This window comes from Theobroma cacao, chromosome 4 (assembly GCF_053813885.1).
Source record: "Theobroma cacao isolate CCN51 chromosome 4, ASM5381388v1, whole genome shotgun sequence".
NCBI lineage: Eukaryota > Viridiplantae > Streptophyta > Magnoliopsida > Malvales > Malvaceae > Theobroma > Theobroma cacao.
Genome location: NC_142642.1, coordinates 34,207,190 through 34,233,302, shown reverse-complemented (window position 1 = coordinate 34,233,302; position 26,113 = coordinate 34,207,190). Strand labels below are relative to the sequence as shown.

At 32.0% G+C, this 26,113-nt stretch overlaps 4 protein-coding genes across 12 annotated transcripts; 2 read left to right on the top strand and 2 right to left on the bottom strand.

The window, feature by feature from the left end:
* The first annotated feature begins 4,479 nt into the window (after window positions 1-4,479).
* On the top strand, window positions 4,480-11,144 carry LOC18602548 (endonuclease III homolog 1, chloroplastic-like). 4 transcript variants are annotated; one of them, XM_088805511.1, is made up of 11 exons: window positions 4,481-4,706; window positions 4,824-4,945; window positions 5,754-5,817; window positions 6,176-6,244; window positions 6,663-6,781; window positions 7,496-7,562; window positions 8,742-8,833; window positions 9,055-9,192; window positions 9,271-9,375; window positions 10,073-10,182; window positions 10,618-11,144. In XM_088805511.1, exons 1-11 carry the CDS (start codon window positions 4,556-4,558, stop codon window positions 10,730-10,732), a joined length of 1,152 nt encoding a protein of 383 aa, XP_088661637.1. In that variant the 5' UTR covers window positions 4,481-4,555; the 3' UTR covers window positions 10,733-11,144. The 4 variants fall into 4 exon arrangements, with proteins under 4 accessions (XP_088661638.1, XP_088661637.1, XP_007034069.1 ...); XM_007034005.3 differs by having other exon boundaries at window positions 4,486-4,706; window positions 10,099-10,182; XM_088805512.1 differs by lacking the exon at window positions 10,073-10,182 and having other exon boundaries at window positions 4,480-4,706.
* Window positions 11,145-11,553: 409 nt separating this feature from the next.
* Window positions 11,554-15,536, top strand: LOC18602547 (gamma-secretase subunit APH1-like protein). 3 transcript variants are annotated; one of them, XM_007034003.3, is made up of 6 exons: window positions 11,554-11,788; window positions 11,918-12,073; window positions 12,466-12,551; window positions 13,014-13,139; window positions 13,401-13,528; window positions 14,483-14,648. In XM_007034003.3, exons 1-6 carry the CDS (start codon window positions 11,676-11,678, stop codon window positions 14,591-14,593), a joined length of 720 nt encoding a protein of 239 aa, XP_007034065.1. In that variant the 5' UTR covers window positions 11,554-11,675; the 3' UTR covers window positions 14,594-14,648. The 3 variants fall into 3 exon arrangements, with proteins under 3 accessions (XP_007034065.1, XP_007034066.2, XP_017975310.1); XM_007034004.3 differs by lacking the exon at window positions 14,483-14,648 and adding an exon at window positions 13,941-14,421 and having other exon boundaries at window positions 11,556-11,788; XM_018119821.2 differs by lacking the exon at window positions 14,483-14,648 and adding an exon at window positions 14,954-15,536 and having other exon boundaries at window positions 11,565-11,788.
* A 787-nt stretch (window positions 15,537-16,323) lies between these two features.
* Window positions 16,324-20,476, bottom strand: LOC18602546 (S-adenosyl-L-methionine-dependent methyltransferases superfamily protein). Of its 2 annotated transcripts, XM_088805126.1 has the most exons (9): window positions 20,280-20,476; window positions 19,333-19,509; window positions 19,116-19,178; window positions 18,834-18,900; window positions 18,578-18,678; window positions 18,086-18,130; window positions 17,358-17,828; window positions 16,996-17,057; window positions 16,621-16,764 (listed from the first exon to the last, which is right to left on the bottom strand). In XM_088805126.1, exons 2-9 carry the CDS (start codon window positions 19,465-19,467, stop codon window positions 16,758-16,760), a joined length of 951 nt encoding a protein of 316 aa, XP_088661252.1. In that variant the 5' UTR covers window positions 19,468-19,509; window positions 20,280-20,476; the 3' UTR covers window positions 16,621-16,757. The 2 variants fall into 2 exon arrangements, with proteins under 2 accessions (XP_017975930.1, XP_088661252.1); XM_018120441.2 differs by lacking the exon at window positions 16,996-17,057 and having other exon boundaries at window positions 16,324-16,764; window positions 20,280-20,470.
* Window positions 20,477-22,933: 2,457 nt separating this feature from the next.
* On the bottom strand, window positions 22,934-25,817 carry LOC18602545 (flavonoid 3',5'-methyltransferase-like). Of its 3 annotated transcripts, XM_007033998.3 has the most exons (7): window positions 25,684-25,817; window positions 24,370-24,443; window positions 24,213-24,298; window positions 23,942-24,086; window positions 23,737-23,868; window positions 23,439-23,607; window positions 22,934-23,329 (listed from the first exon to the last, which is right to left on the bottom strand). In XM_007033998.3, the coding sequence occupies exons 1-7, from the start codon at window positions 25,697-25,699 to the stop codon at window positions 23,256-23,258; spliced, it is 696 nt and encodes a 231-aa protein (XP_007034060.2). In that variant the 5' UTR covers window positions 25,700-25,817; the 3' UTR covers window positions 22,934-23,255. The 3 variants fall into 3 exon arrangements, with proteins under 3 accessions (XP_007034060.2, XP_017974179.1, XP_088661645.1); XM_018118690.2 differs by having other exon boundaries at window positions 22,934-23,607; XM_088805519.1 differs by lacking the exon at window positions 24,370-24,443 and having other exon boundaries at window positions 22,934-23,607; window positions 24,213-24,337; window positions 25,684-25,767.
* Window positions 25,818-26,113: the final 296 nt, after the last annotated feature.

Sequence of the window (26,113 nt, the reverse complement as noted above, 5' to 3'; positions counted from 1 at the left end):
TCTGAAAACACAAGAGAGAGAAATCGAAAGAATAACAGATTAATACTGAAAAGAGAAATCGATAAAATTAGAAAGAGTTGGATGGCGAGAGAGAAAAATTTGAAGTACAAATGAAGAGAAATTGTGATGAATGATTTAAGTTATTTGAAATAGTTTCAAAGATATTTTTATCAAGTCATGATTAAATATGGTTAAAAATCGTTAAATTTATTTCAATTGTTATTTTTAAAATACCTTTCATTAAAGAGGGTTATTTCTCATAATTTTTTTTATTTATAATTCATTCGTAATGCAGAATAACAATAACAAATCAACCAATTTATATAAGCCTAATTAAGAGTCCACGAAAAGGAAATATTTAGTAATAGTTGCAGAGTCTCATGGAAAAGATTTGGAATCAATGAGTTTTTGTTTTATTTCGTGGGCACTGAATCCGATAATCAATCTATTGATTAGAGTGAAGAAATCTGGGAATATCCTATCTGGATTTTTGCTGTATATTTTCACAGACAGGATGGTTTGCAACTGGCCATGGTTCAACTATACCCCCCTTAAAGTCTCCTTCCCTCTGTTTTGGTCTACCCCAGATGCTGCATATTTAACAGACAGCATGGGTTTGCAGCTGGCCATGGTTCAACTATAACGTCCTTAAAGTCTCCTTCCCTCTGTTTTGGTCTACCCCGGCCAGCCAACTCTTTAGTTTCTACTGACCAACATTTTCTTCTCTTTGGATTCTTCGGATTTCAATCTCTCTCTCTCTCTCTCTCTTTTGTTGTTCTATTTCCAGCATTCAAACAAAAAGCTTTATTAAAAGTAATTAATAGCATCACTAAATTTTTTTAAGTTTGGACTACGTTTAACGCACATTTAATCATCTTGTTCCTACATACACCTGTGAATGATGATGATAAGTGTATTAAAATGTAGTTGAGAGTTCAATTCTCAATTTTTTTAATTTTTTCTTTGGGTACATTTAATTGAAAAGTAAATAATGTTATTTGAAAATCTTAAAAATTAAATAATATATTTTCACTAGCTTATATTTTTATGACTTTACTTTTGGTACTTGTTTTATCTTTTATAGTGATTCCAAAAGATCAAGTTATAAAAAGAGCAGTACTTAAGTCTGCTCATTAATAATTGGATTTAATGAATCTACACAAGGGTTCCTTTTTGTGTTTTTTTCCCCCATGGTCAAGGAAGTTTCTCAGAAGGAAACTGTACACATTAATTACTATGTCTGAGACTAAGTCAAGTAAGCATAAATTGGGACAACCTAGACATAATGTTGGGCATGCCTGCATCTATGGAAAGCTGACTTTTTGAAGGTAAACTAATGCTTGTATCTCAAAGTTTACATCAATGGAGATTTTCCTTGGATCTTCCAGCTGGTAGGGTTTTATTCCTTATCCATCATTGCATGGAACACGGTTAATATGTTTGACGCTATCATCTATGAAACCTTACTAAATCTGAAGCAGATTCTGGTAAATCAATGAGTATCTTCAGTGTATCTAAATGTTTTGACAACTGGGGGATATATTAGTGTGAATAAAGGGGTTTTGGATACCACATTTTGTTGCAAAGATAATGAGGGGTCCATCTCTGGACCACATTGTCTTGTTTATATTGTAAATTTTTCCAAGTTCAAAGATTTTGGTGTTCGGGACATTAGATTTTGATGACGCTCTGCCGAATTGAAACATGTTTCTTACTCCTAACAATTTAAATGCATGAATCGATTGCACCTTTGATTTTGGCCCCATTGATTGATATTCTCTTGAAAAGGTTGGTTTAAGGCATTTGAAGGGAGACCATTTCAGTTTCACTTTTCAAGCAGTCTTCAGATATAACAAAGTTTAATGATAAAGTTGCTTATAAACAAAATAGCTTGGACTCAATGGAGCTTACACGGTTTTTGGAAATTGTTCTTCAACTCATCACTAATTCTCCCCTCGTTGTTCTCGCTTACAGCTAATTCCTTGACAAATTGTCATATGTAATTTCAGTGGTTCCATGGCTCAATTGCCATGGCCTGCAAACCAACCTGACCCAATGGGGCAAGGCTTGGACAAACGATATTGGGCTCAAAGAGTAGGTTTGAACATGATGTCCCACATGCACCTAGGATTAAAGACGGATTATGAGTTTTAATTCTTTTTTAAAAATAAATTTCTCTTGTAAGAAATTGACAGAGTTGAAGGGCCAAAGCATCAATTGGTCCAATGTAAGAAATAAGAAATCAGTAAGAGGTAGCATAAGTCATTCCATTCCTAATCAATGACGTAGATGCATCCATGACCTTCTCAAATATAATCTCATAACAAGATTTTTTGTCCCTGGTCTCACAAGGAGTTCAATTCTCATATCTGATTTTGCATTCCTTCACTTGATTTTCCTTTCATGAACTTGATTTAGTTAATTTGACCTTTGAAACTTAAATCTTATCCTTACATGCTCTTGTCTATTTTTTTAATATATATTTTTGGTTTAATACTAAAAAAAAATTTCTAAATTATTAAGAAATTTTTTATTATTTTATTATATTTAATAAAAACATTATATTTTTGAATTTGATCAAATAAGTTTTTATGAGCTATAATTAACAGTTGATTAATTGTAGTTAGTTTAAACGTCACTTGTCATTTTATGTCACTTGTTGTTGATATGGCATGCTAACATATCATAGTAGATGATAATATAGAATAATAACATGGTTGTATGACGTTTTCACTCTTAATATTAACATCATGTAAATATAAAATAATAAATAATATTTTAATTATTGATGGTTAATCAATTGTTAATCTTACGAGTCTATTTAAATCAAAATAAAAATATAAAAATTTAATCGAACTTAATACAAAATAATTTTTTTAAAAAAATTCAAAAACTTTTTAAAATATTACATCTTGTCTTTTTAGCATGATGACTTCTTATGTATGAGTAAAACCAATTCAGACCAATTACTCACTCAAACCAAATACAATTTGAGTAAAATGATTCCGTTTAATTGGTCCATTGGATTAATTGGTCCAAAATGTTTGGTCCAATTGATTTTATGGTCTATTCTTGGTTTTAAAACTTTTGGACCAATCCACTCAAAAAACCAAACTAATATTTTATATATTTATATATATAATATTTTTATATATATATTAAGAAGAATTGATAGTAAACTTGATTAATAATATACTTAAAATATATTAGGGTATTATATGTACATATACAAATCATAATTATAATAATTTGATATTAGTTATATATATTTATTTATAAATCTGTATTAATACAAAATTACAAGTTATATATTTTAAACGATATAACTTATATGTGAATATTATAATATATGATAGTAAATATCTTATATATTAATATGTTATAATTATTACATTTTAGTAATATTTCATAATATAAAATGTTATGAATATATATAATTTTATAACTATATTATATATAATATATTTAATTTATACATAAACATTACTATAATTTATAATAAACTTTATTTACATAGTTATACATAATAATTTTATTAGTTATCACCTTAGATTTTATAATATATTGTTTATAATTAGTTATTATTTATACAAATTTTGATATAAAATATTATAACATATAAGTAATATCATTAATTTCATATATATATATATATATATGTATATTAAAGTCATATATTATATATACATATATTTAATTTATACATAAGCATTACTATAACTTATAATAGACTTTATTTACATGATTACGCTTAATAATTTTATTAGTTATCACCTTAAATTTTATAACATATTGTTTATAATTAATTATTATTTATACAAACTTTGATATATATAAAATATTTTAACATATAATTTGTATCATTAATTTTATATATATAATAAAGTAATATATTATATATACATATATTTAATTTATACATAAGTATTACTATAACTTATAATAAACTTTATTTACATGATTACACTTAATAAGCTTACTAGCTATCATTTTAGATTATATAACATATTATTTATAATTAGTTATTATTTATACAAATTTTGATATAAAATATTATAATATATAAGTTATATCATTAATTATATATATATAATTATGGATGAAGTTTATAAGTTTTAATATTATAATTTGTAAAAAAAAAGTGATAAAATTAATTTTATTATTTACTGATTATTATACTGTTAGCATAATAAATATTACTTATTTAGTTTTATTATTTTAATTTGTATGGTGACATGTTTAGTTATTCCATTCTCTCTTATTTTCAATGAACACTGAACAGTAATTCCATTTTCTCCTAACATGGCGTGTGAGGTACTCATTACCATTATTTTTCAGTTACCTAATGTAGTAGAAGGGATTATGCAGGGCAAATGCTATGATAAGTTTAATATAATTGCAAAGGTGTTAGAATGTTACTGGTTTTGACCATAAAAAAGAATTAGGCATTGAAAAAACATCAATTTTGAATTCACCCTCTATTTTCCTAATTATTAAAATAATAATATTTCCTACTACACTCCTCATTGCCCCCTAAATTACGAAGACAAAAACAATGTATGCTGTACCCAGAAGTTTTCCACTTGGATTTGGCGTTGGCTTGGGAGGAATGAAATTGAACAGCAAAATGCCAAAAACAAGACTCGCCTTCAAAACCCTTTCATCATCATCAACAACTGAAGTTCCTTCTTCAGACCCAAACCCAGGTTTTCTAATGGGATAATAAAGATATTATTTACGTGCTTGTATTCTTATAAATTTCTTCTCCGTCCTATCACTTTCTTCTTATTCTTTCCTTACTGTAAACTTTTGGGAATTTGCAGGTTCTGAAACAACGGACAACGTTTCTGTGCCAGCAGTTCGAGTTTTTACAAGGAAAAAGAGGGTTAAAAAGACAGTGGATGTTGTACAAGAGATTCCCAAAGCAGAAAATAAGGGCCTTAAGGTAAGGCCATTATTTTTTTTCCCCTTTTTTTCCCTTGAGAATCAGACGGCAATCTTTTTTTATTTCATATTAATGTAACTTTTTTTGGGCATGATTAATGGGTTTACATTTGTTTGTTATCTGCTGTAAACATGATTACAATGTCTTGGTTATGTATTTTTTTTTTTAAATGTGGAAGAAGGATTATTTCTTTGACTAATGGTCTTCCTGACTAATTGAATTTTTATCCTGTGTGATTTTAGAAAATGCATATACAGTGAAATTCATCATTTGATAATGAGTTAGGGACTAATATTTGATGCGCTGACAGTTTATAGCTTCTATACATGGTCAGGCCACCAAATGCTGACTACTCATTAATGAGGTATTATTTTGAAGGAAATAAAAGGTTGATAAGGTCCCAAAACGGCATCAGTTTTTAATATCAGTCTTTTATTTCCTTCAAAATAATACTTCTTTAATAAGGTGTTAGGATTTGGTGACCTGCTACTCTATAGAAGCTATACATTGTTAGTGCATCAAATATTTTCCCGTGTGTTATCACTGTATCACTCAAAATTTAAGTTTGACTACATTTTTACTTGTAAAGATTCTTTTGGTCCAATAAACTGAGTACACAATATGGAATAGCCCTCCTTTTTAGAATTAAACCTGTAAATCCTATAGGACTGGATCCTAGGTTTTGGTACTAAAGGACTTTATCAACTAGGCTATCTAGTTTCCTCTTTTTAGTTTAAAAGATTTGGTTGTAAGTTTTAGCAGGATAGAGTAATTCTTAACCATACAACCATTTAAATTTTGTCTGCAGCTGTGTGGCCTACCAGACATAGAGGAATTTGCATACAAGAAGGTAGATGGTCCTTCTCTGTCTGGTAAGATTTCTGTTGCAATGCTATGTTCCTATGAGTATAGCATTTGGTGAAAGTTTTTCCCGAAAAAGTTTATTAGATTGACAATGTCTATGCATGGAGTTATGACATATTAGGGAATAATATCAGGATGCTGTACTAGTTCACCATCCTGGGCAACTTGTAGATTGCTATTATGCTGTATTCATATTGCAGTCATGAGCACATATGGACTCCCATCCTAAAAAACACAAACAAGCACATAGATGCACAAATGCATGGGCAGTGGTATATACATATATTCATTTTTGTATATTAATGTCCATTTTTAATGGATAATGTCCCTGGCTCTGACTGGTTTCACATAGCAATGGCTTTGCAGGGAAGTCAAAGTCCACATCTGATGAGATTAATGTGGGAACTGGTATTGCTTCCCCAGTTGGAATAGGAGGTAAATGGTGAAAAATTGTGCATGAGTAATGGTAATTGAAATTGCAAGGGAAGAAGAGAGTTTGCCCAAGGAGTTTATTGACTTTAAAGAGAAATTATAAGTGCATGCCAATTTGCTCTACCTTGTAAACCTTTTCCTCCTATATGTGAATTAAATAGTCTGTTTAAGTTACCAAAGTTTGCAGTTGGTCTTTTCATCCTATTATCATGATTTAAATGTAGCATATTTATAGACTTCTGCCTCAAGGATGTGTTTGGATTGTTAAGTAGATTGTCTCTTCTTAATGTAGATGTCCATATAGATTATAGAATGATTAATAATTTTGATCAACAAGACATTCTCCTTGTGCATTTCTTTTGAGAGTATAAACTTCTGAATTACAGATGCATTTGCTATTGATGTGTTTGATGTGATACAGGCAATGCACCTGCTAACTGGGAAAAAGTTCTTGAAGGAATCCGTAAAATGAGGTCTGCAGAAGATGCACCTGTAGACACTATGGGATGTGAGAAAGCTGGCAGTGTTCTTCCTCCTAAGGTACAATCTTTCATTCTGGTGTAGGTAGATATATTGGAAGAATGGATGATTGAACTCTGGTGATTCTTAATTCATCCTTTCATACTGTACTCTTACCATTTCTGGTGCCATTTTTGGTTCTTCAAGGTCTTGTATTTTGTATTTGAGTCTTTAACGAATTATTTGTCATCAAAATTTGGGATTTAAAAAAGAAGGGCACCATGCTTTATATCATTTGAGACCATCACATAAAATTGATTGAATCCACACATATTTATTAGCTAGAGAGACTCCATAAAGCCAATGGAGAATGTACTTCATTGTAATTTAAGTAGTTTTAAATGCCTTTTGCAGACAAATAACTTGTGATTATTATAGCCACTTTGCAGCACCAACTGGTGTAGTATAATATTCAATGTTGACCATGAATATGTTAGATGGATGGACAGGTTTCATATCACATCATTAGCTACAAAAGGTTTTATAATGACATATTGATATTTTCTTATTAGCCAGGACACTAGCTTCAAACTCCCTCAATGGGGTCTGGATTCTGGAATTACAATTTCATCAATGATTGGTACTTATTGCAGTGTTTGCTGAAGATCCCTTGTGTTGTGAAGACATTTTGTTTCAGATTCTCATTTACTGATGCTTTTCTATATCATGGAACTTTTATTTATGCTTGAAACATGTTATAAATGGATTTGTCTTCTATATCTCACTATCTGTCAGGAAAGAAGGTTTGCTGTCCTGATATCTTCACTACTATCCAGCCAAACGAAAGATCATGTTACTCATGGTAACTTCCTAGTCTTTTGGTTTAATTTACAATTAATATGCCTCTTTAACTAATCATCTTGTTGAAGTATTGCATGTTGTGGTTATAACTTGCAACGGTAGGAAATCAGGACACTAGTGCATGTTTGCTTGGAGATAGGGAAAAGTTTTCCATTAGAAAATTCTTTAGAATTATACTTTGACAACTGTATTATGATATATAGATCTCTTCAAAGCATATCATGGTTATGGTTAATTGTAATCTAAAATGAAATACTGCTAAGATACTGGTCTCAGCATTTGGTAAAGAGCAAAAATATTACAAAGTAAATAGGTCAGCTTCAAATATAGCTGTAGAAATCAAAATAGGACTCCCTGTTAAGTCTCTACTTTGATTGCCTAATAAAAGCTGCCACAAAGTGTTATAATCAGCTTAGAATTGTTCCCAATACAAAGCCTTATAATAAAATCTCAGCGAGAAGTGTTTAATGTTGATTGTCAATATGGGTTCATTTTTCCTTTTTACAACTGGATCCCTCAGAAAAATTTTCTCATGTTCTTAGTGAAAAAGTGCATCATCATTGAAACCTGATGCATGATGCATATATTGTTCATTGTGATTGGTGAATTTCAATCCTCATATCAAGATTCTCTAAAGTAAATATACACTTTTGAATTTAAGGGATGCCTTAAGAGTTCATGCTTGTAGTCTTAACTGTGGAGGGGAATGATGCAGAGGAAGTTATACACTTTTGAATTTATAGATAAGCTGGACTCATGGGGAGAAGAATTGCTCCTTGTAATAAGAAAAGTATACAGCAGTACATAATCATTCTAGACACTGGGAATCATATTAGAGTTTCTTCTATTACCTGTAAATTTGGGAGATTTTTTTAATTGTGTGAATTGCTTCAAAATTATAGTGGTACAAGATTACAACTTGTTGTGTTGTCAATGGTCATGCAAACAACTAAGAGTAGCTTCGAAGCAGTCCAATGCCACTTTCAAATTTCACATTATCAATTAGCTAAGGATGCATAATATGAAATGTAAATGATTGTATTATGTGAGGCTGTCATCATTAAAACCTTGCAGATGCTTTGTATTTTCTGATGTAGATATTATGATCCTTTGTGTTAATCGGATATCCTGACTTTGTCAATTATGTTATTCACACTCTCACAAAGATACCCCTGTGCAGGTGCAATTCAACGTCTCATTCAGAATTGTCTTATGACTCCCGATGCCATTGATAAAGCTGATGAAGCAACTATTAAGGACTTGATCTACCCGGTATGTTTTTCTAGGAGTCACTTGAAAAAGTAGGTATATACTTTTTGACATGTGCAAGTCCAGACTAAGTGACTAACCTGAAGAATTATTACTGTGAAAGATGCATTTTTTGCCTGTAACTTTAATCCTATTGCCTTCTCTATCTCTTCCCCTCTCCCCTTCGCTTTGCGCTCTCCTTAGCTACTGCAGTAGTTATGAAATTTCATATTTGTTTGTTTTAGGTTGGGTTTTATACAAGGAAAGCTATTAATGTGAAGAAAATTGCAAAAATCTGTCTCATGAAGTATGATGGGGACATACCAAGCTCATTGGAGGAATTACTCTTACTTCCAGGGATAGGCCCTAAGATGGCTCATTTGGTAGGGGCTAATTGCATAACTTATTTAAGTTGGAGGTATGCTGGATTTCTAAAGTCATTTGGTTGTGGGGTGCTTTAGGTTATGAATATTGCATGGGATGATGTTCAAGGGATATGTGTAGATACTCATGTGCACCGCATTTGCAATCGGCTTGGATGGGTGTCTCGGCCAGGCACAAAACAGGTACCTCATACATAAATCATTTCCAATATTAAAACTTCTTAGTTTACATATCCATCTGAATTTAATCAGGATTGTAGTCAATTCCAAATTTTGTAACTTAGTAATGCATTTCAGCATTTCAAGGCAACAGCAGATGTATTAGACATGATTTTGCTACCTTTTTGGTGTAATTGCATGAAGCTGCCCTTTTGTCACTGATTATGTACATCATTACTTCTAGCTTCTGAAGGGAGATGACATGGATTTGATGCTTGTAAATATTTTGATGAGTGCATTAATACACCTTTTGGAGGAACATATCGGGGAAACAACCCAGTTAGAAGTCATCAGAATATTTTCTACTCACCTAAGTTATGGTTAACAAGTGGATGGAAGGCCTCTAGAGTTGTTGTACCTTGTGACAACTTTTACTTGAAAGAAGCGAAATAATATTTGTTCCTCTCTCTTTCCCCATTTTTATTTTTCCTAATCATCACTTCTTCATAAATATGTTCATACAACTTCAATCTATGTCAAGTGAACTTTAAAACCTCATACAAATAATGGCATAAGAAAAAAAAAAGAAAACCTCATACAAATAATTTGATGTATTAGTGCCGAGTCACTACAAATAGGAAATACAAGTTGTCTTTCTTCCATGACAAATTTGTTTAATGGATGTCCTTTCCCTCTTCATACTAACCAAATGCCATATCAGTACTCATTATCGTGTCGGTTTGCTAGAAAACTTTATATCCGGAGGAAACAAGAGTGGCATTGCAACAGTGGCTTCCAAAGGAGGAATGGGTCCCAATTAACCCTCTTTTGGTATGTATTGCTAGTTCATTTATCTGACTTGCATGCACATACATATGTCACGCTTAGATGGGATGAATTTAGATGCATGCATAGATTATCATCTTTTCGATAAGGGTCTGTAGATTTATTTGTATAAAATCTCCTTTTCCTGATTAGCCTCGAGTATGTGAGTTTGCCTACATAACATGAAGCACAATTTCAAATTTCCAATATCCTCATTGTAAAGTTTGGAGAAGTTTCCAATCTTGAGATAATTAAGTAACAAATTCCAGATCCTTATTTTATAAAACTAAATAATCTGATTATATAGTTTGCTTTCTTCAACAAGTATGCTGCAGTTTCTTTTTATATTATGTTACAAAAGACCCATGTGCCAGCCCTTGAATTTATCCAATTAATGCCAAACAATGTCTTGCTTTTATGACTAAATTTGAATTAAAACAGGTGGGATTTGGCCAGACAATTTGTACTCCACTCAGGCCACAGTGTGAAGTCTGCAGCATTACTGAGTTTTGCCCGTCTGCATTCAAGGAAACTTCAAGCCCGTCCTCCAAAGTAAAAAAGTCTGGTGTTACAAAAAAGCTTTCATCAAGTTAGTTCTTGCAAAGGGATTTTAGTGTCATTTTCTTCTCTCTTCCAAAATTTGCCCTTCTGTTTACGAAGCAACCCAGGAGGGGGGAAAAGCATCAGTCAAGGTTGTTCTATCTTGTGCTGTGGATAGGATGTTTTTGCAAGTATTGCTAGGAGTGGACCTTCCTTTGTATATTTTTGTGAAAGGGCTTAGAAGCAATATGAATTTGGGGCAATACCAGTGTATAGTTCTTACAACAAACCTATATAAACACTAATTCGGAAATTCATTGATACCCTCAAGGGTGGGAAATCAGCGGCCGGGTAAATTGGACTGTAATTTACAGCAACCCCCTTATTCTAATATCTATTAGATGTATGGATATCCTATTTGACGATTAGAGATGTTGATGTTTTGTTTTCCATTTTACCAGCAGCATGAGGTAGTTGATTTCAATTATTTGCACTCAGTAGGAAGGACTAGCAGGTTTGATCATATATGTTTGCCGAAATGGAAAGTGTATTTGCACAAATAGTGCATTCTTTAGAGGAATTCAGTCATTTACATGCTTAGGCCCAGGCAATCAGCATAATGTTAAAATGAACTGTAAGTCCCTCATCTTTTAATAAATTGTTTTACTTTGATCGCTGAATTTTCCAATTGCTCCGTTTTGACTCCCCAACATTTATAAGTTGTTACAACGATGGTCTTATTGTTACATAACTCTATTAAAAAAATGGAAGGACTGAACTGAATATTTAAAAAACTTTTAGTGCCTTTTAGCAAATTCCACCATGGGATTGAATAGAGGAACCGGGGGCGAGGGGAAAATGATCGTATTTCTTCAATGAAGAAAGCTTAATATTCCAACACCATTCCAATTCATGTCAAGGGAAAGCGAAGAAGAGAAAACGAAAATCAGAGAAAAACAATGACAGTAACGGCAGGGATAGGGTACGCGTTGCTGGCGTTAGGACCGTCTCTCTCACTCTTCGTCTCTGTTATCTCCAAAAAACCCTTCCTGATCCTCACTCTCCTCTCCAGGTTTCCCTCATTTTCCCTCCGTTTTCACTCTCATCAAACAAACCCAACTCTGGGTTTTTTTTTCCTATTTTTTTAAACGCTGAATTTGTTGGTCACTTTCAAATTTTAATTGGGTTCGTTGTAATGCAGTACGTTGGTTTGGCTTATAAGTTTGATAATATTATCTGGAATATGGAGAGCTTTCCTTCCTTTGAAATCAACAACATGGTGGCCCTTTGCAATTCTTATATTCTCATCCGTTGCCTTTCAGGAAGGACTTCGCCTTCTTTTCTGGAAAGTTTACAAGTAAGCCAATTCAATTATTTTTAGGTAGTTGTTTTCGCCTCGATACCTGTCTTTTCTTTTCAGAAGTAGAAAGTAAAAACACTCGTAAGTTCTTATCTAGGGAGAACGAAAACTTGTGATTTGTACTTTGTTGGTGATTTATTTTTGTAATTTGCTTATTTTTAATCAATAATGTAGTTGTTGCTATCTGCCATTTTGTTTCAATTTTTGTAGCAAACTTTAGAAGAAGAGAAAAAGAAATGATAAAACTGAAGTAGTAAAAGTCAATGAAACAAGTAGAGTGTTAAAGAACATAGAGAGGGTCCTTCATTAGTTGTATAGTTATGTACTGGTGTATAACGCTGTTTTGCTGTGAACCCAAGTTGGATAAAGGCTCATATGAACTTTCTCAGGAGATTAGAAGACATATTGGATGCTTTTGCTGATAGGGTCTCAAAGCCACGCCTATATCTGACGGATAAGATGCAAATTGCTCTAGGTAAGATTTGAAGACGTTTCTAAATTCACCATCTGGTTGTCTAAAATACTGTTCTGTACTTGCTTTGGAATTGACCGTGCAAAGATTTTTCTGTTAGAATTGATACATAAAGGGCAAAAAAATACTTGTATTTTTGAAGCACTGTTGTAGGACAGAGTGAAGGTGATTTTTTTCTGCAGTTTGTAAAATGACCCCTTTCAATTATTCAGTCAGGCCCTTTGCTGTACTGACTTTGCAGTGGATTCTAATTCTAGGAAGCCTCATGTTGTATGCAAGACATGTTTATTGGGAATATAGATTATAAGCATAAATCTGGCCATATTATGATCCCCTTTTTCCCTTATTCTTGTTGGTTTTTCTGGAAATAATAAATTATATTATTATCACTTTTTATGTTCTTTCTGAACAGTATTTCTTGCTCATTTGATTTATGCACTGATATGTTTCCATTAACTGCATCAGCTGGCGGGTTAGGTCATGGTGTGGCACATGCAGTGTTCTTTTGTGTTAGCCTCTTAACACCGGCATTTGGTCCAGCAACCTATTTTGTTGATAGGTGTTCACAGATACCATTTTTCCTTGTTTCTGGTGAGTTATGTGTTTTTTCTATAAATTCGTTACATGCATCTTATATCTTTGTCAATTGCATTTATACATCAAGCATACCTCTATCTGCAGTTTATATGCACTGTTTTTCATTTCATGCTACCTTAGACTGAGATTGGATTACTGGAATGGAACTCTAGGACTAGTTGGTTTCTTTGTGGATTGACACCTCTTACAAACTGTGTAAAAATTGGATTTGCAGTTAAGTTTGTATTTTCTAATAGCTTTTATCTATCATTGCAGCAATCATTGCTCTTGCATTTGTAACGATTCACACTTTCTCAATGGTTATTGCATTTAATGGGTATGCTGAAGGGAATAAAGTGGACCAACTTTTTGTTCCCTCAGTCCATCTTGCTGCTGGAATGATGGTAAGCCTACTTTTATTTTACATGTTTATGTCATACCTTCATGTTCAGATGGACATTTTATCAAGTCTGACTATTTGCAAAAATGCTAATCTCTAAACAGTGATAGTTTTGATTCCATGGATGGATTTGCTATGTAGCCATATCAATTTGAGCCATGCAATTGAAAGGCATAAAACAACTGTTAATATCTATTTTCTTGCTGAAGTGGATGAACTTCATTTGTTCAGACCTGTTTTATATAGGACAGGGTTAGAAATTTTGGAAAATAGGGTTTATGCCGATGGTAGGAATTAGGGTTAGGTTTAGGGAACAGCTTATCTCAAAAGAGGGCTGAAACTGAAGGAAAAAATTGCTGGAAATTTAGGGCAGCAAGAATACTAAGATTTAATTGGGGTATTGTGGACTTTGGCAGGTAGGCACAAATATGGTTGGAAGTCACAAGGATTGTGATCTCGGTTTTAAAGAAGAAGAGAATCTTGTTTAAAGGAAGTGGTCTCTGTGCTGTGAATACTAAACCGGAAACACTGTAGGAAAACTAATTAGACCTTGAATGGTAGCTCAAAAGAGTTAATCATGTAACTGTCATGTCTACTGGTTATGAAGTATGGTTTTTCCTTTTCTGGCATACAAAATAAGAATAACTTTTGTAATGTTGAACTGTGGATACACCTCCCCTCTCATTCCCTCCAAAGTTAAGAAAGCGGAAGAAAAGAAACTCTCATCCTTGGTTTGCTTTATTTGTATATAACTGGCCTTTGTTTTTTTTTTTTTTTCAAAAGTGAAAGTATGCTATGTTGATGTTACACTTTCATAATAGACATTGATAAGGGGCATTATGAGAAGGTCAAAACAGTTTCTTTTGGCATCCTTTTGACCCTAACAATAAGGGGAAATTTTAGTGCTTAGTTCGAAACAATGTTGTTTTACATTTAGCATTTCTCCTATAAATACCAGAAGGACCAGTGCTACAAGCAAGCTCTCATGTTGGTTGTTTGTAAACAAGCCGAATTACAAGAAGGTTTTTCCTGTTGGTCATTGGAAGGCACCATGTTCAGTTTGCTATAAATTGCTTCATCATATTAGTAATACTGAAATGCATGATGCTGTTGTAGAAAAAGAATTTGGTGAAGTAGCCCTAAGAGTTGATGCTCACTCTTTGGTGCCTGTAGAATCATTTAACCCAAGATAGTTTAGAATATAGCTGTTGGTTATGAAACAAACTGCCTTTCCTTTGACACGTCAATAGTTTGTATGTGCCGACTTGTAATGGTCAAATTAGCTCCCTTCTCTCTCAAGTTTAGCTGTACTGTAAATTTTTGCAGCTTGTCCCCATCCTTTCTGAATTTAATGTTTTCTTGCAAGGATTGCGTGCATAATTCTTAACAACTTGTTTTTCCTTCTTTTTTTTTCATCATTTCTCCCAAGACTTTGATAAATTTTGCATCTGGTGGCTGCATTATTGGGATTCCTCTTCTCTTCTTGATGGCAATCTTGACATTGATGCACTGTGGGAGGATGGTGTGGAGAAGTTTAACTGAAAACCAAAGGCAAGGTAATTCATAACAACCACAAACTTTTGCAAATCCACCTTTGTTTAGTTGCACCCGCACAGTTCCTATGATGCGGGGTGGTGGACATCTAAGCCAAGTGAATGCTCCTTTTTGAATGAAATAAGTTTGCAACATCGAAGAACATTCTTTCAAACCCGTGTCTAGTGGCTTATTTGTGTATCTACTTGTTTATGTTTGTGAGGCCTCATGGAGTTGTATAGTTTTGGTGTCTTCTCACAGGGATGGGTAATTCTTGCAGTTTATGTGGCAAGACAGCATTGACAAGTTTCTTCAACATACAGTCATGTATTTACTTTGTCCAATTCAATGGACATTAACAGTTTGGTCTACCCTACTTGGGAACGACATAATTTTAGTTCTATTTTCAATTTGATCATATTGTGAAACCATGGATTTATGTTGAACGCCATCGTTAATTACACTCTGCCATTCTCTCCTACTGTTTGTACCCTGGAGTCTTTCTTCTTCACCTCCATTTCTTTTGGGTATCAAGACTCGCAATGATAAAACAACTATATTACCAGTGTAACAGACACGTTCAAATGTTACTATACTGTCTGTATAGCTCTGCATTGAATTTTGTCACCGTCGAATTCAACTTTATCATTGTAATTTTAACTCTATTTTGGATAATGATTAACAGCAATAATTTTGATTGGTGGATAGTAATAAAATTGAAAAAAGTTTACTTGACAATAAAGAATTATTAAAAAAAAATTGATTTGTCAATAATTGTTATATACATTTTTTGTCTAATGTGAAATTTAACGTCATAATTTTTATTTTTCAAATTGATTTAAATTGTGTAAATAGAATACTTATGGCATGCTTTTTTATCGCTAATTTTTATTTAAAAGTTCAATCAAAATAAAGTACAGTGACAAAATTCAACACAATTGAAGTAGAGTATAATGAAAAACTCAATTGAGTTACAGTGTGTATGGCAAATTTGATATTTATCTCAGATTTTGATAGTAATCTAGTTATATAAGTGGACATATATAACAATATTAGTATTACTGTTTTTCATATTTGCATGTATACTGATATTTTGTACTTACAATATTAACATTTGAGTATGATTAGTCTTCCGGCTGTACACCCATCGCTTCCCATCTTTTCCACCCAGTCAATAGTCTCACAACTAGTCATATTTGGCAAGCAGGCAATAAGGAAGCTTCCACCTCCACCTTTCTTATGCAAAAAACCAGTGAAAAATCAATATAACAAAGAACATTAAATCTTAGGCTTTGAATTAACTAACTGTTTGATTTACATTTAAAATGGAACAAAATAGGGGAAAAAAATAAAAAGAATACAACAGACATGGTAGCAAAATTAGCCTTCAGTAATCTTTCTGATCCCAATTTCATTATTACTACCAAAAGAATCAACACAATTTCTTATATGTATTACACCAATAGGACAGAAAAGCAAAAAGACAATACTTGTAATCAGTTTAGCAGGCATTTATGCATGGTTCTGGACTTTGTTTCACTTGAGAAAGAACTTCCAAATATCTCGATCAGCCACCTCTTTAATTAAATGGGCTCCAAATATGCCTTCTTCATCGACTAGACTTCTGAGGTGCCGTGCTGCATTGTTGAAGCCAACATAATTCTTCTTTGTTGCCAAGTATAATACTCCATACGGAGGCCTCAGACACTGGTTGTGCAAAACGTGGAGTAAAATTAATAAATTACAGTTGAAATGCAGAGAAAATAAACATAGAAAAACCCAAAACTGAATTTCATAATGCATCCAGCTAAAAGAAAATGAAATTATGAGGGGAAGTCAATAGAAGTAATCGCATCAAGGCAGAAAGCAGATAGTCAAAAATGTATACTGCAATATGGCTAGGGCGTGACCTAAGGTTCAATACAAACACAAGCTTACTTCAAATCAGGCATTTGTCCAGATGCCAATGTCACTTCCATCAGTCCTTTTTTTTCCTTTTGCTGTAACCAATCATTCAGGTTGATCATGATAATTTTAGTTGGTAAGAACCACTTAGGGTTATTGAGCAGATTACTCTCAACCTATCTATTCAGTCTTTTCAAAATTAGTTCAATGCCAGGATAGGAGCAGCAGCAGCAACAACAAAAGTATCTAAATCTACATACCGTTCCCAATTATTTCCAATAATATTTCATAATCTTCCACAAAATGGACAAGGACATGATGAAGACCGAGGTACCCTTCTTTCCTAATTCATGGAACCAAGGTCATAAGTAATACTAACAAGTTAAGAAACTAACCTTCTTAATTAGTGCATATAACTTCTTCAAAGAGGAAACTGAGTATGGAATTTCTGTCATTAAAATAACATCATAACCACCTTCTCCCTGATCTATCTCACTAGCTCTTTCCCATGCCCGGCTTCCTGAAAGCTTTCTTGATCTCCTTGAGGAAATTTCCTGTGCTATGATGCTACCATCTTGGCTACTGCATCCATCCATGAAATCCTCCTCGGAGAAGCTCAAGCTCATTCCTGTAGTCACTTCAGACACATCATTCCGAACAACAGACAATACAGTGGGGAGTTCTTCCCAATCCCCAGCATAGAAGTGCACTGTTGGGGCAAGTGTTTGTCTGGATGGAGTCAAAGGACTCTCAGGCTGTCGACTCTGCCTGTCCCGAGCTTGCTCAAGGTTTGCAAGAACATTTGGTATGGTAGTACATCTAATAGTTTCTGCACTGAGGTCTTGAAAGTGCACTGTACAAGCACCCTGTACCAGAAAAAATGAATAAAATCGAGTGGAAGTAGATCTTTCATAAAAATAACTGATTATTTTTCAGCATATGTCTAAGCCAGTTGCTCTCATTTATCAGACTCCCCCTACCTACCCCTTTTTGTGTGTGTGTGTGTGTGTAATTCCCAATATATTAATAGTTGATACCATTAATATCTAATAGAATTACTAAGATAAAAGAGATACAGACAGCACATAAGAGGAACAATCTAAAATCAATAAATGGAGCATACCTTCAGACAAGCAAAAATCCCAGGAAGTCCATAGCCACAACCCAGCTGTAAGAATTATCAAATAGGATGATTAGCTCACATTCTATATCAAGGAGAACTAGAAAACAGGGAAATTAATTCCTTAACTCTTAGGTTTTATTCCATGCATGGAATTCAGAGAAGCACAAGAGCAAGGAAGCTTATAACATCTAGAACTATTCTAAAATTGCAAAATAAAGTTTGAATTTGTTTAAAAATGGCAAAGAACAAAGATATTCAAGCGCAAATTTATGTTGATTAGTTCAAGCTGAACATAACAGCCAAAATCCTTTTCTACTCTGAGTACATTTACCAAACATTTTAACAATATCATCTGGATCTAAAACACACTTTTCAATAAAGAAAAGGAAAACACTGAGATATCATGTTAATAGTTAAAAATAAATTCAAAGAAAAGAAATCAAGTACTACATGCTCCGATGGCTAATGTTTTCAGATTTTTTTATACATTACCTCAAGCACCCTTTTCCCTCTAAAGCTCAACTGTCCATCACGAATCTCATGCTTAAGGACGTTAACAAGATCGATAGAGCTGTCCCAAGATTTCAGAAACCCTGCAAAACAAAATTATTTTATAGCTGTTAGTTACAACTTATTAATTTGACAAGTCAACACATGAACTGACATCAATACTTTGTAACAATAAACATAACTTTTTAAATAAAAAGTACCATTCATTAAAAATTAATGCATAACTAATATGCCCTACCTTCAGGTTTTGAGGATATCAGTTCGGAACCGGTGAAACCAATAATATCAGCAACGCTAACCCTTCCCTGTAAAAGGTTCAAAAAGTATCCGCATGCATATCAGAAGCTGTGTCTTTAAAATAGTACTACTACTGAAAGGACAAATATATACATGAACACCACATGTGTATGTGTGGATGTGAAAGAGGGAAGAAAGAGAGGAAAGTCTAACAAAATATTAAAGTGAGCAAGAAAAGATACGAAGCTGCCTGATAAAGCAATCCAAAAAGAAGTCAATATACCTTGAACACATTGAGCCCTTGCAAGTCTACATTATCCCCAGCATACTTATAAGGATGAGCTGTCTGCACAATAGCAGAATGTCTTAATTTTGAAAGCAAGTTTAATCCCCATCACTTACATACTAAGCAATCTCATTGCATGATAGTCAACCATTTGTATCTTAAGTAACACATTTAAATTTCACAAGTAATTCTTGACAGGGAGAAAAAAGTACACCTTTGAAGGGAGAATCTCCACAGCTGGTGAAGGGAGATGGACATCTCTCTCTGATACAGTGGACACGCTTTGGCTTCCTCGATCTTGGGGCACCAAGCCTGGCAAGCATTGTGCAAGCAGTGATGGTGCACGCATCTTGGTCTGACACTAGGAAACAGGTTTTTAGGTACGAAGAACCTGAAGATATCAACATTTTCCATTAATATGCAGATCATTCCTTGAAATCATTACTACCAGCAATAAGAACCCTTTTGTAACAAGATCAAAATCACACATCAAGAGAAATAAGGAGCTAAAAACTACCACTGCAAAATCTATAATGAGAAAAGTTGCAGAAAGAGGAACAAAAGGAAATAACTGATAAGGTCAGTTTTACAACTAAATGTACCAGAGCCAAAATCTTACACAAAATACCATGAGGTAATTCAACTTTCATGGGAACATCTAAATTTTCTAAGAAGACAAGACAAGAAAATTCGGCAAATTTGCACTTAAAAACAAGGCACATGCTTACACATTAATGACATCAAAATCTTTAATTTCTTTTATAGGTAACTTGGAACCATTAATGTTGGAGGCAAATCGTCAGGCACAAAAACAAAACCCAAAATTTTAATTTCTTCAAGAACCATCAATAAATAAAGATTATAAACAAAGTTCATGCATAAATCACAAAAGACTAACATTATGGAGAATTAATGAAAGTCAGGATGAATCGAAATCTTAATTTTCATCAGCAGAGTCGAACTCAAACATAACAGGATCAACTTAATCTAAATTACTAAAAATGAAATGCTCATAACATTCCAACAAAATACAGCATAAAAAGGTCAAATTACCAAAGATTTTCTAAAAACATGAAAATTCCAGAAAATTAAAAACAACCCACATCAAAATTATATCAAACCAACAAAACCCAGAAGCAAAAAAAAAAAAAAACCTCTTACCCTGAAAGGAGAAATGATCAGCAAACAATCTTTTAACACAATATCAAATTGCTTGAGAAAAAAAAGGGGTATTCTTTTCTTTTATATATTACAAGTAAAGATCAAAGCTTTGTAATTTCTGAGAAAAAATCGTCACATTGGAAAGTCAAAAGCAAAAAGAAAAACAGAAAAGAGGACCCATTTAGACAGAGTGGAGAGGGAGTAGTAGGAAAGAAGGTTCGATTTCAGACTTTGTTTCACAGTAACAGTAAACTTCCTGTTTTACCCCCCTTTTATTATATATTTAATCCTCAATGCCATAACAAGTGAAGTGTCATTTTGGTAAATAAAGGTTAAACCCAGGGGGCGTTTTGTGTTTGTAAATGGCAAAAGCGTTCGTTTGCGTGCTGTTTGCGCTCACCGATCAAGGGTGCATGGCAGTACGGTACAACCCAACGGCTTTTTTATGGATTGTTCTCATGCTGGTGTTGGATTTCGTGTTCCATATAAAAATTATTAAACCACTAAATTACTGATTAATCTTCTTGGTGAAAAAATAATTATACTATATTTAATCTTTTATTTGTTTTTGATATTTATATGGGTAGAAATAAAGAGGACTCCAAATTAGGGATATGTATATACCGGTAAAAAAATCAACTAATATTTATAGTGAAAAATAAATAATCAAGATTAATATATTATAAAAAATAGTAATAAATTGGACAAATTTTTAAAAGATTACTCATTAATTTTATTTATCAATAAAAATTGTCATGGATATTTTGAAAAATATCCTCTATATTTCCGCATATATCTTCATTATTCAACAAAATTCGTGATTTTTTTATGAATATTTAAAATATTTACTAAATATCCACATTTATACATATATATATATATATTCATGAATATTTTAGTTGTATGAATAAAAAAAAGAAATTTATATAGAGTTTAATTGATACCGATGCATTAATAAATTTTTAATTCTTAAGTACATGTAATATTTCATAATTCTTACTTTGGTTTTTCAAACTCAAAAACTTTTAAAATAAAATTTTAAGTTCTAATTTCAGTTGCAGGTGGATTTCCTTTTATGGAAACTTAAATTATTTTACTAAATCATTTAGATTTTGTGATAAATTTAATATATATTTTTAATTAATATATTACTTCATTATCAAATTTTAATATATCTAAAGCCCCGTACTTAATACTTCGAAGAAAGAAAATAAATTCGCATGTTCTTTTTTTTTTTAATCCACATGGAAGTTGGATAGTAGAACTTGGAGAAGAGAACGAAAATTCAATTTGTTTTTTTTTTTTATAGAATACTAAAATGTACAATTTTATATTATTACATTAATAAATTTACAATACGTGATTCTATTATTAATGCATTAACACTTTTTATAATACAAAAAATGCACTTAGTGGAAGGAATCTTATTAGAATACACTTCTCCGTCCTATGTCAAAATCAACTTGACAACTTTTTAAAAAGATTATAATGAATTCATTTTGTCAACCGACCTCCATTATTAGTCTTTATTACATGACGTGCTATGGTTGCTTTTTTTTTTATTCTATTTTCAATAAAAAAGCACAACAAATTTTAATAATACATAAAAATTTATTAATTATTTAAAAATTTTATATAATTTAATATATTTAATTAAATTTTTATATTTTTATTTTAAATTTAATAAATTTAAATTATTAATAAAAATATTATATGATATTGACGTAATATGTTGATATGTCATCATAAATAATAACGTGATATATTGATATAACATAATAATATAATTATATAAAATTTTTTATTATTTATATTAATGTCACGTGAATATTTTATAAATATAAAAAATAAATTATAATTAAACAATCAATAATTATAATAATTTATTTAATAAATACATGTATACTTATTGAATATAATAAAAAATTAAAATTTTATTTAAAATTTTTAAATATTATTTTTTAAAATTTTATGTAGTGGAATCATAATTTTAAATTAATTTTTTAAGCATAAAAAAAAGAAAAATGAGAAATTCTAAGCTAATCCAGTAGGTAGGTTGGCTGTCGTTTCAGGCCACCTCAATTAGAAAAAATTTTGGCGAGTCTGGTCCACGTGGATGACACATGTTATCATTACATTTGACTTGGACTATCATTGACTTGACTTTACAGCACGTTTGTGACACGTGAAAGTCGTTGGCCAATGGAAGGAGTTTGGTGGACCTTAAATAGTAGGAAAACAACAGGAAAGTGCGGAATGTGATTCATGTTTTATTTTAGGTTAAAATTTGATATTTTATTATTAAAGTTTTGAGTCATATTTCGAAATAAAAAGATTTGATTTTCTATGAGATGAGAGATTATTATTTTTTGTTATATAATTTACCATTATATATGTATTTTAAAAAATAAATAATATAGTATATGTGTCTCATAAAACATTTTAAAAAATATAAATAAAATATTTTAATCTCAAATACGAATAAAGAAGATTTTAGAAAACATATAAATATAAACACTATATACCTGTTAAGTTAACTTTTTAAAAAAATAAAAATGACACTCGAATATTTGATTTATTAATTGATGTATAATTTTTTTAAAAATAATTAAAATTTAAATATAAAATAATTAATAATTTTGTGATAAATAATATTAAAATGAACTGGATAAGATGAACTTATTAAAAATCACCAAAGTATGACAACAGAAACTTGGCAAGCCCTAGTAATGATAACCCTATGATGAGAGGACGAGGACCCAGACCATGGGTCTGCTAAATACAAGAAGCAGGCTCAACAGCCCGACCAAACATAACCCAGAAATAAACGACCATACAGCATAACAAATCCCCCCCCCCCCCCCACTTACACCTTACATAGAAACCATGGCTGTATAAGCAAACACCACCACGGCTATAAGAGCACATGCATGTACCAGCTAGATTAAAGTCATACATGCTATAATATGTCAAAGATTACTCAGACTCATCAGGCAACAAAACAATCCTTAACTCTTGGAAGAGATTGAGCAGTTCGCTAATAGAGACGCCTGCAAAGAGTGACGCCATCACCAATTGAAAGGAGAGATGATTCAACTCGAGGATCAGCCGCGATAAAGCTATTGAATTCGATCACGAATTTTCTAAATGATCTAATACCTGGCATCTCCACTTGGTCCTCAGCTTGTGCAACCGATCCACTCCATAAAGTGTTATCATAAGCTATAACTCCTCCGATCTTGACAAATTTCATCGTCAGCTCATGATATTTCAGGTATTCGCTCTTCAAAGCGTCTACAAATATGAAATCGAATGTCCCTTCTTCACCCTACAATAATGTATATATGGAGGATCGTTTAAGTTATAGGATCTTACATGCAAAACTTGGTCAAATTAAAACTTGGATGTACCCATCTGATGATTTGCTATATGTGGCGGAGTGCGACGGTAGACTTACGCTGTTAACAAGGTCATTTAGAGCTGAAATGGCATCTGATGCAACGAAGTTAATCTTGTGCTCTATTCCAGCTTTCTTAATATACGGTAATCCAAACTCATAAGCTTCTTTATCACGATCAATTGCTAATATCTGCCAGAAAGGAAGACAAGTCAGCTGCAAAAGTTAAATAGTAACAGTCAATTAATAGGCATAAATGACTTACCTTGCCATCCTGAGGCAATGCCAGGGCAGTAGTAAGAAGGGAATAACCTGTGAAAACTCCAATTTCCATGGTTTTCTTGGCATTCATGATCTTTACAAGCATAGAGAGGAACTGTGCTTCATCAACAGGCGTACTCATGAAGCTCCTGCAAAAAAAATCAACCAAGTATTCTGAAAATGGTTCCTACCTGGAAATCATCTCATTTGTTTCTAGGATAGCTCCTTCAAAATCAAAATGGCCTTTTCTTTGAAATATAAAACAGTACTAGTACCTCTTTTGATACTTCTCCACAGTGGTCTCTCTTAATTCCTTTAGTTGCTCGTGCTCTTTGGGATAAGCACTTGTCTCATAAATATACTGCAACACACAATATTGGTCCTTTTGTTGAGCGAATGCCTAAACATCACAATGGAAGTAAAATGAGATACCTTTCGAAGGGCCTCGGTTCTGAGGATCATCTTCATAGGGGTATCTGCCATGCTTCGAAACTCTTGGAAAATGTCTTCTCCATTGAATGGTAAATTGAACCCAACAAGTAAATTGTAAAAGGGAAAAAGATACAGCATTAGTGTAAAACAAGAATGTAATGAAAGTCTCAGAAGAGTGACCAACAAAAGCTATTCATATTCATTCAATCTACACAAGATTGATTGTCAAATGAATAATTATTATTCATTGGTTCATTGAATAATTATTTTATAAAAATAAATAAAGTAGGAATAGAATAAAATAATTATTATTTAATTTGATTTATGCAATCAAATCAGGTAAGATTTGCTATTATGACTTATTTCAATATTTGATTAATACAAATAATTTTGAAATAACAAAAGAATAAGTGATAAAGAGATAAAAATATCTTTTATTACAATATCTGATTTTTATTTTATATTTTTAATATTAATAATTTATAATTTATTTAAAATATTAATAATTAATTTATAATTTGAATATTAATATTTTATTTAAAATTTAAACATTATTATGACTAAAATATTAATAACTTTAATTAATTTTTAAATTTAAAATATTAATTTTTGGTAATATATAATTGAAAACTTAAGCTTTTTATACTAAATTCTTTTCTTCTCCTCTAGTTGACTACTTAGAGATGTGGTCGGATTTGGCCACTAAGCACCAGATCTAGTGTTTTCTTGATCGGATCTGGTCAGGGAGATCTAGATTTAGCCTTATAATCACATTTAGATTTTTAATTGTAATTTTTTAAAATAAATAAAGACATTTTGATCTTAAAACTTTTATATGCTATTCCATAGCGACTGGAATAGCGAATACCATGACAAAGGATAGGGAATGATTAAGTAGTCAAGATTTTAAGGAGTAAAAAGAGAAAAGTATCCAAGCCTTGGAGGTGGAAGGACCTCCTCTATATTTTTCATTATAAAGGGCTGACTACAATTTTCCTTTTTTGATATAGAAGGGTACTAGTATAATTTTAGTATTTACCAACAAAACAGAGTGGAAACATTATTTTGCAATAAAAAATAAAGTTATTTTAATCGAAAGATTAAGTGTAAAGGAGCCATAATCATAAACCTCAACAATAAAAGTGTCAAAAAAAAAAAAAACCAATAGCATTTCTTTAAGCTGGTGTCATTCAATTTTAATTAAAAAATAGTTGAACAAATTAAGTTCACAATCCATGGAATTTAATAACTCATTTTAGAAGAAACACAAAAAAAAAATGAAGAAAATAAAAGGGAGGAAATAACGTAGTGCACCTTGCTTTAGATCCATAAGAGCTCTGGCTGTGGAACTCTTCCAATACTTGTCACGGGAGGACTAGCTTCAGTAACTTTTCTCTTTGGTTTTCTTTGATATCTTCTCCTCCTTTTATCCTTGTGTGGTCGACATGCTTCTTTCGATCATACAATTGATGGGCACAATAGTCATTTTTGTCTCCCAACATTTTGGTTTTTTTTTTTTTTTATAATTGAGAGAGAGGATTCGAATATTACTTTTTAGACAGAGAGATAATGAATCAACTAATTAGCTAAATACTCAGATGCATCTCCCAACATTTTGATTGTTGACAATAAACACACTTTATTATCCATGTCAGGTTAATGAATGATGGAATGACATAAGAGAGATCTTATGGCCTAAAGTACAAAGATTGACAAGGTTCGGAAATTTAATTAGCAGAATGTG

Coding starts and splice junctions, on each gene's coding strand:
- LOC18602548 (XM_007034005.3), top strand. CDS start 4,556: ATGTATGCTGTACCCAGAAGTTTTCCACTTGGATTTGGCGTTGGCTTG. Junction 6,245..6,662: donor TTCCCCAGTTGGAATAGGAG/GTAAATGGTGAA, acceptor GATGTGATACAG/GCAATGCACCTGCTAACTGG. Junction 8,834..9,054: donor TTAAGGACTTGATCTACCCG/GTATGTTTTTCT, acceptor TGTTTGTTTTAG/GTTGGGTTTTATACAAGGAA.
- LOC18602547 (XM_018119821.2), top strand. CDS start 11,676: ATGACAGTAACGGCAGGGATAGGGTACGCGTTGCTGGCGTTAGGACCG. Junction 11,789..11,917: donor ATCCTCACTCTCCTCTCCAG/GTTTCCCTCATT, acceptor GTTGTAATGCAG/TACGTTGGTTTGGCTTATAA. Junction 13,529..14,953: donor ATCTTGCTGCTGGAATGATG/GTAAGCCTACTT, acceptor ATTTCTCCCAAG/ACTTTGATAAATTTTGCATC.
- LOC18602546 (XM_018120441.2), bottom strand. CDS start 19,467: ATGCGTGCACCATCACTGCTTGCACAATGCTTGCCAGGCTTGGTGCCC. Junction 19,179..19,332: donor TGGAGATTCTCCCTTCAAAG/GTGTACTTTTTT, acceptor GCTATTGTGCAG/ACAGCTCATCCTTATAAGTA. Junction 17,829..18,085: donor GGATTTTTGCTTGTCTGAAG/GTATGCTCCATT, acceptor TTTCTGGTACAG/GGTGCTTGTACAGTGCACTT.
- LOC18602545 (XM_018118690.2), bottom strand. Junction 23,869..23,941: donor CATTGCCTCAGGATGGCAAG/GTAAGTCATTTA, acceptor CCTTTCTGGCAG/ATATTAGCAATTGATCGTGA. Junction 23,608..23,736: donor TAAATGACCTTGTTAACAGC/GTAAGTCTACCG, acceptor ACATTATTGTAG/GGTGAAGAAGGGACATTCGA.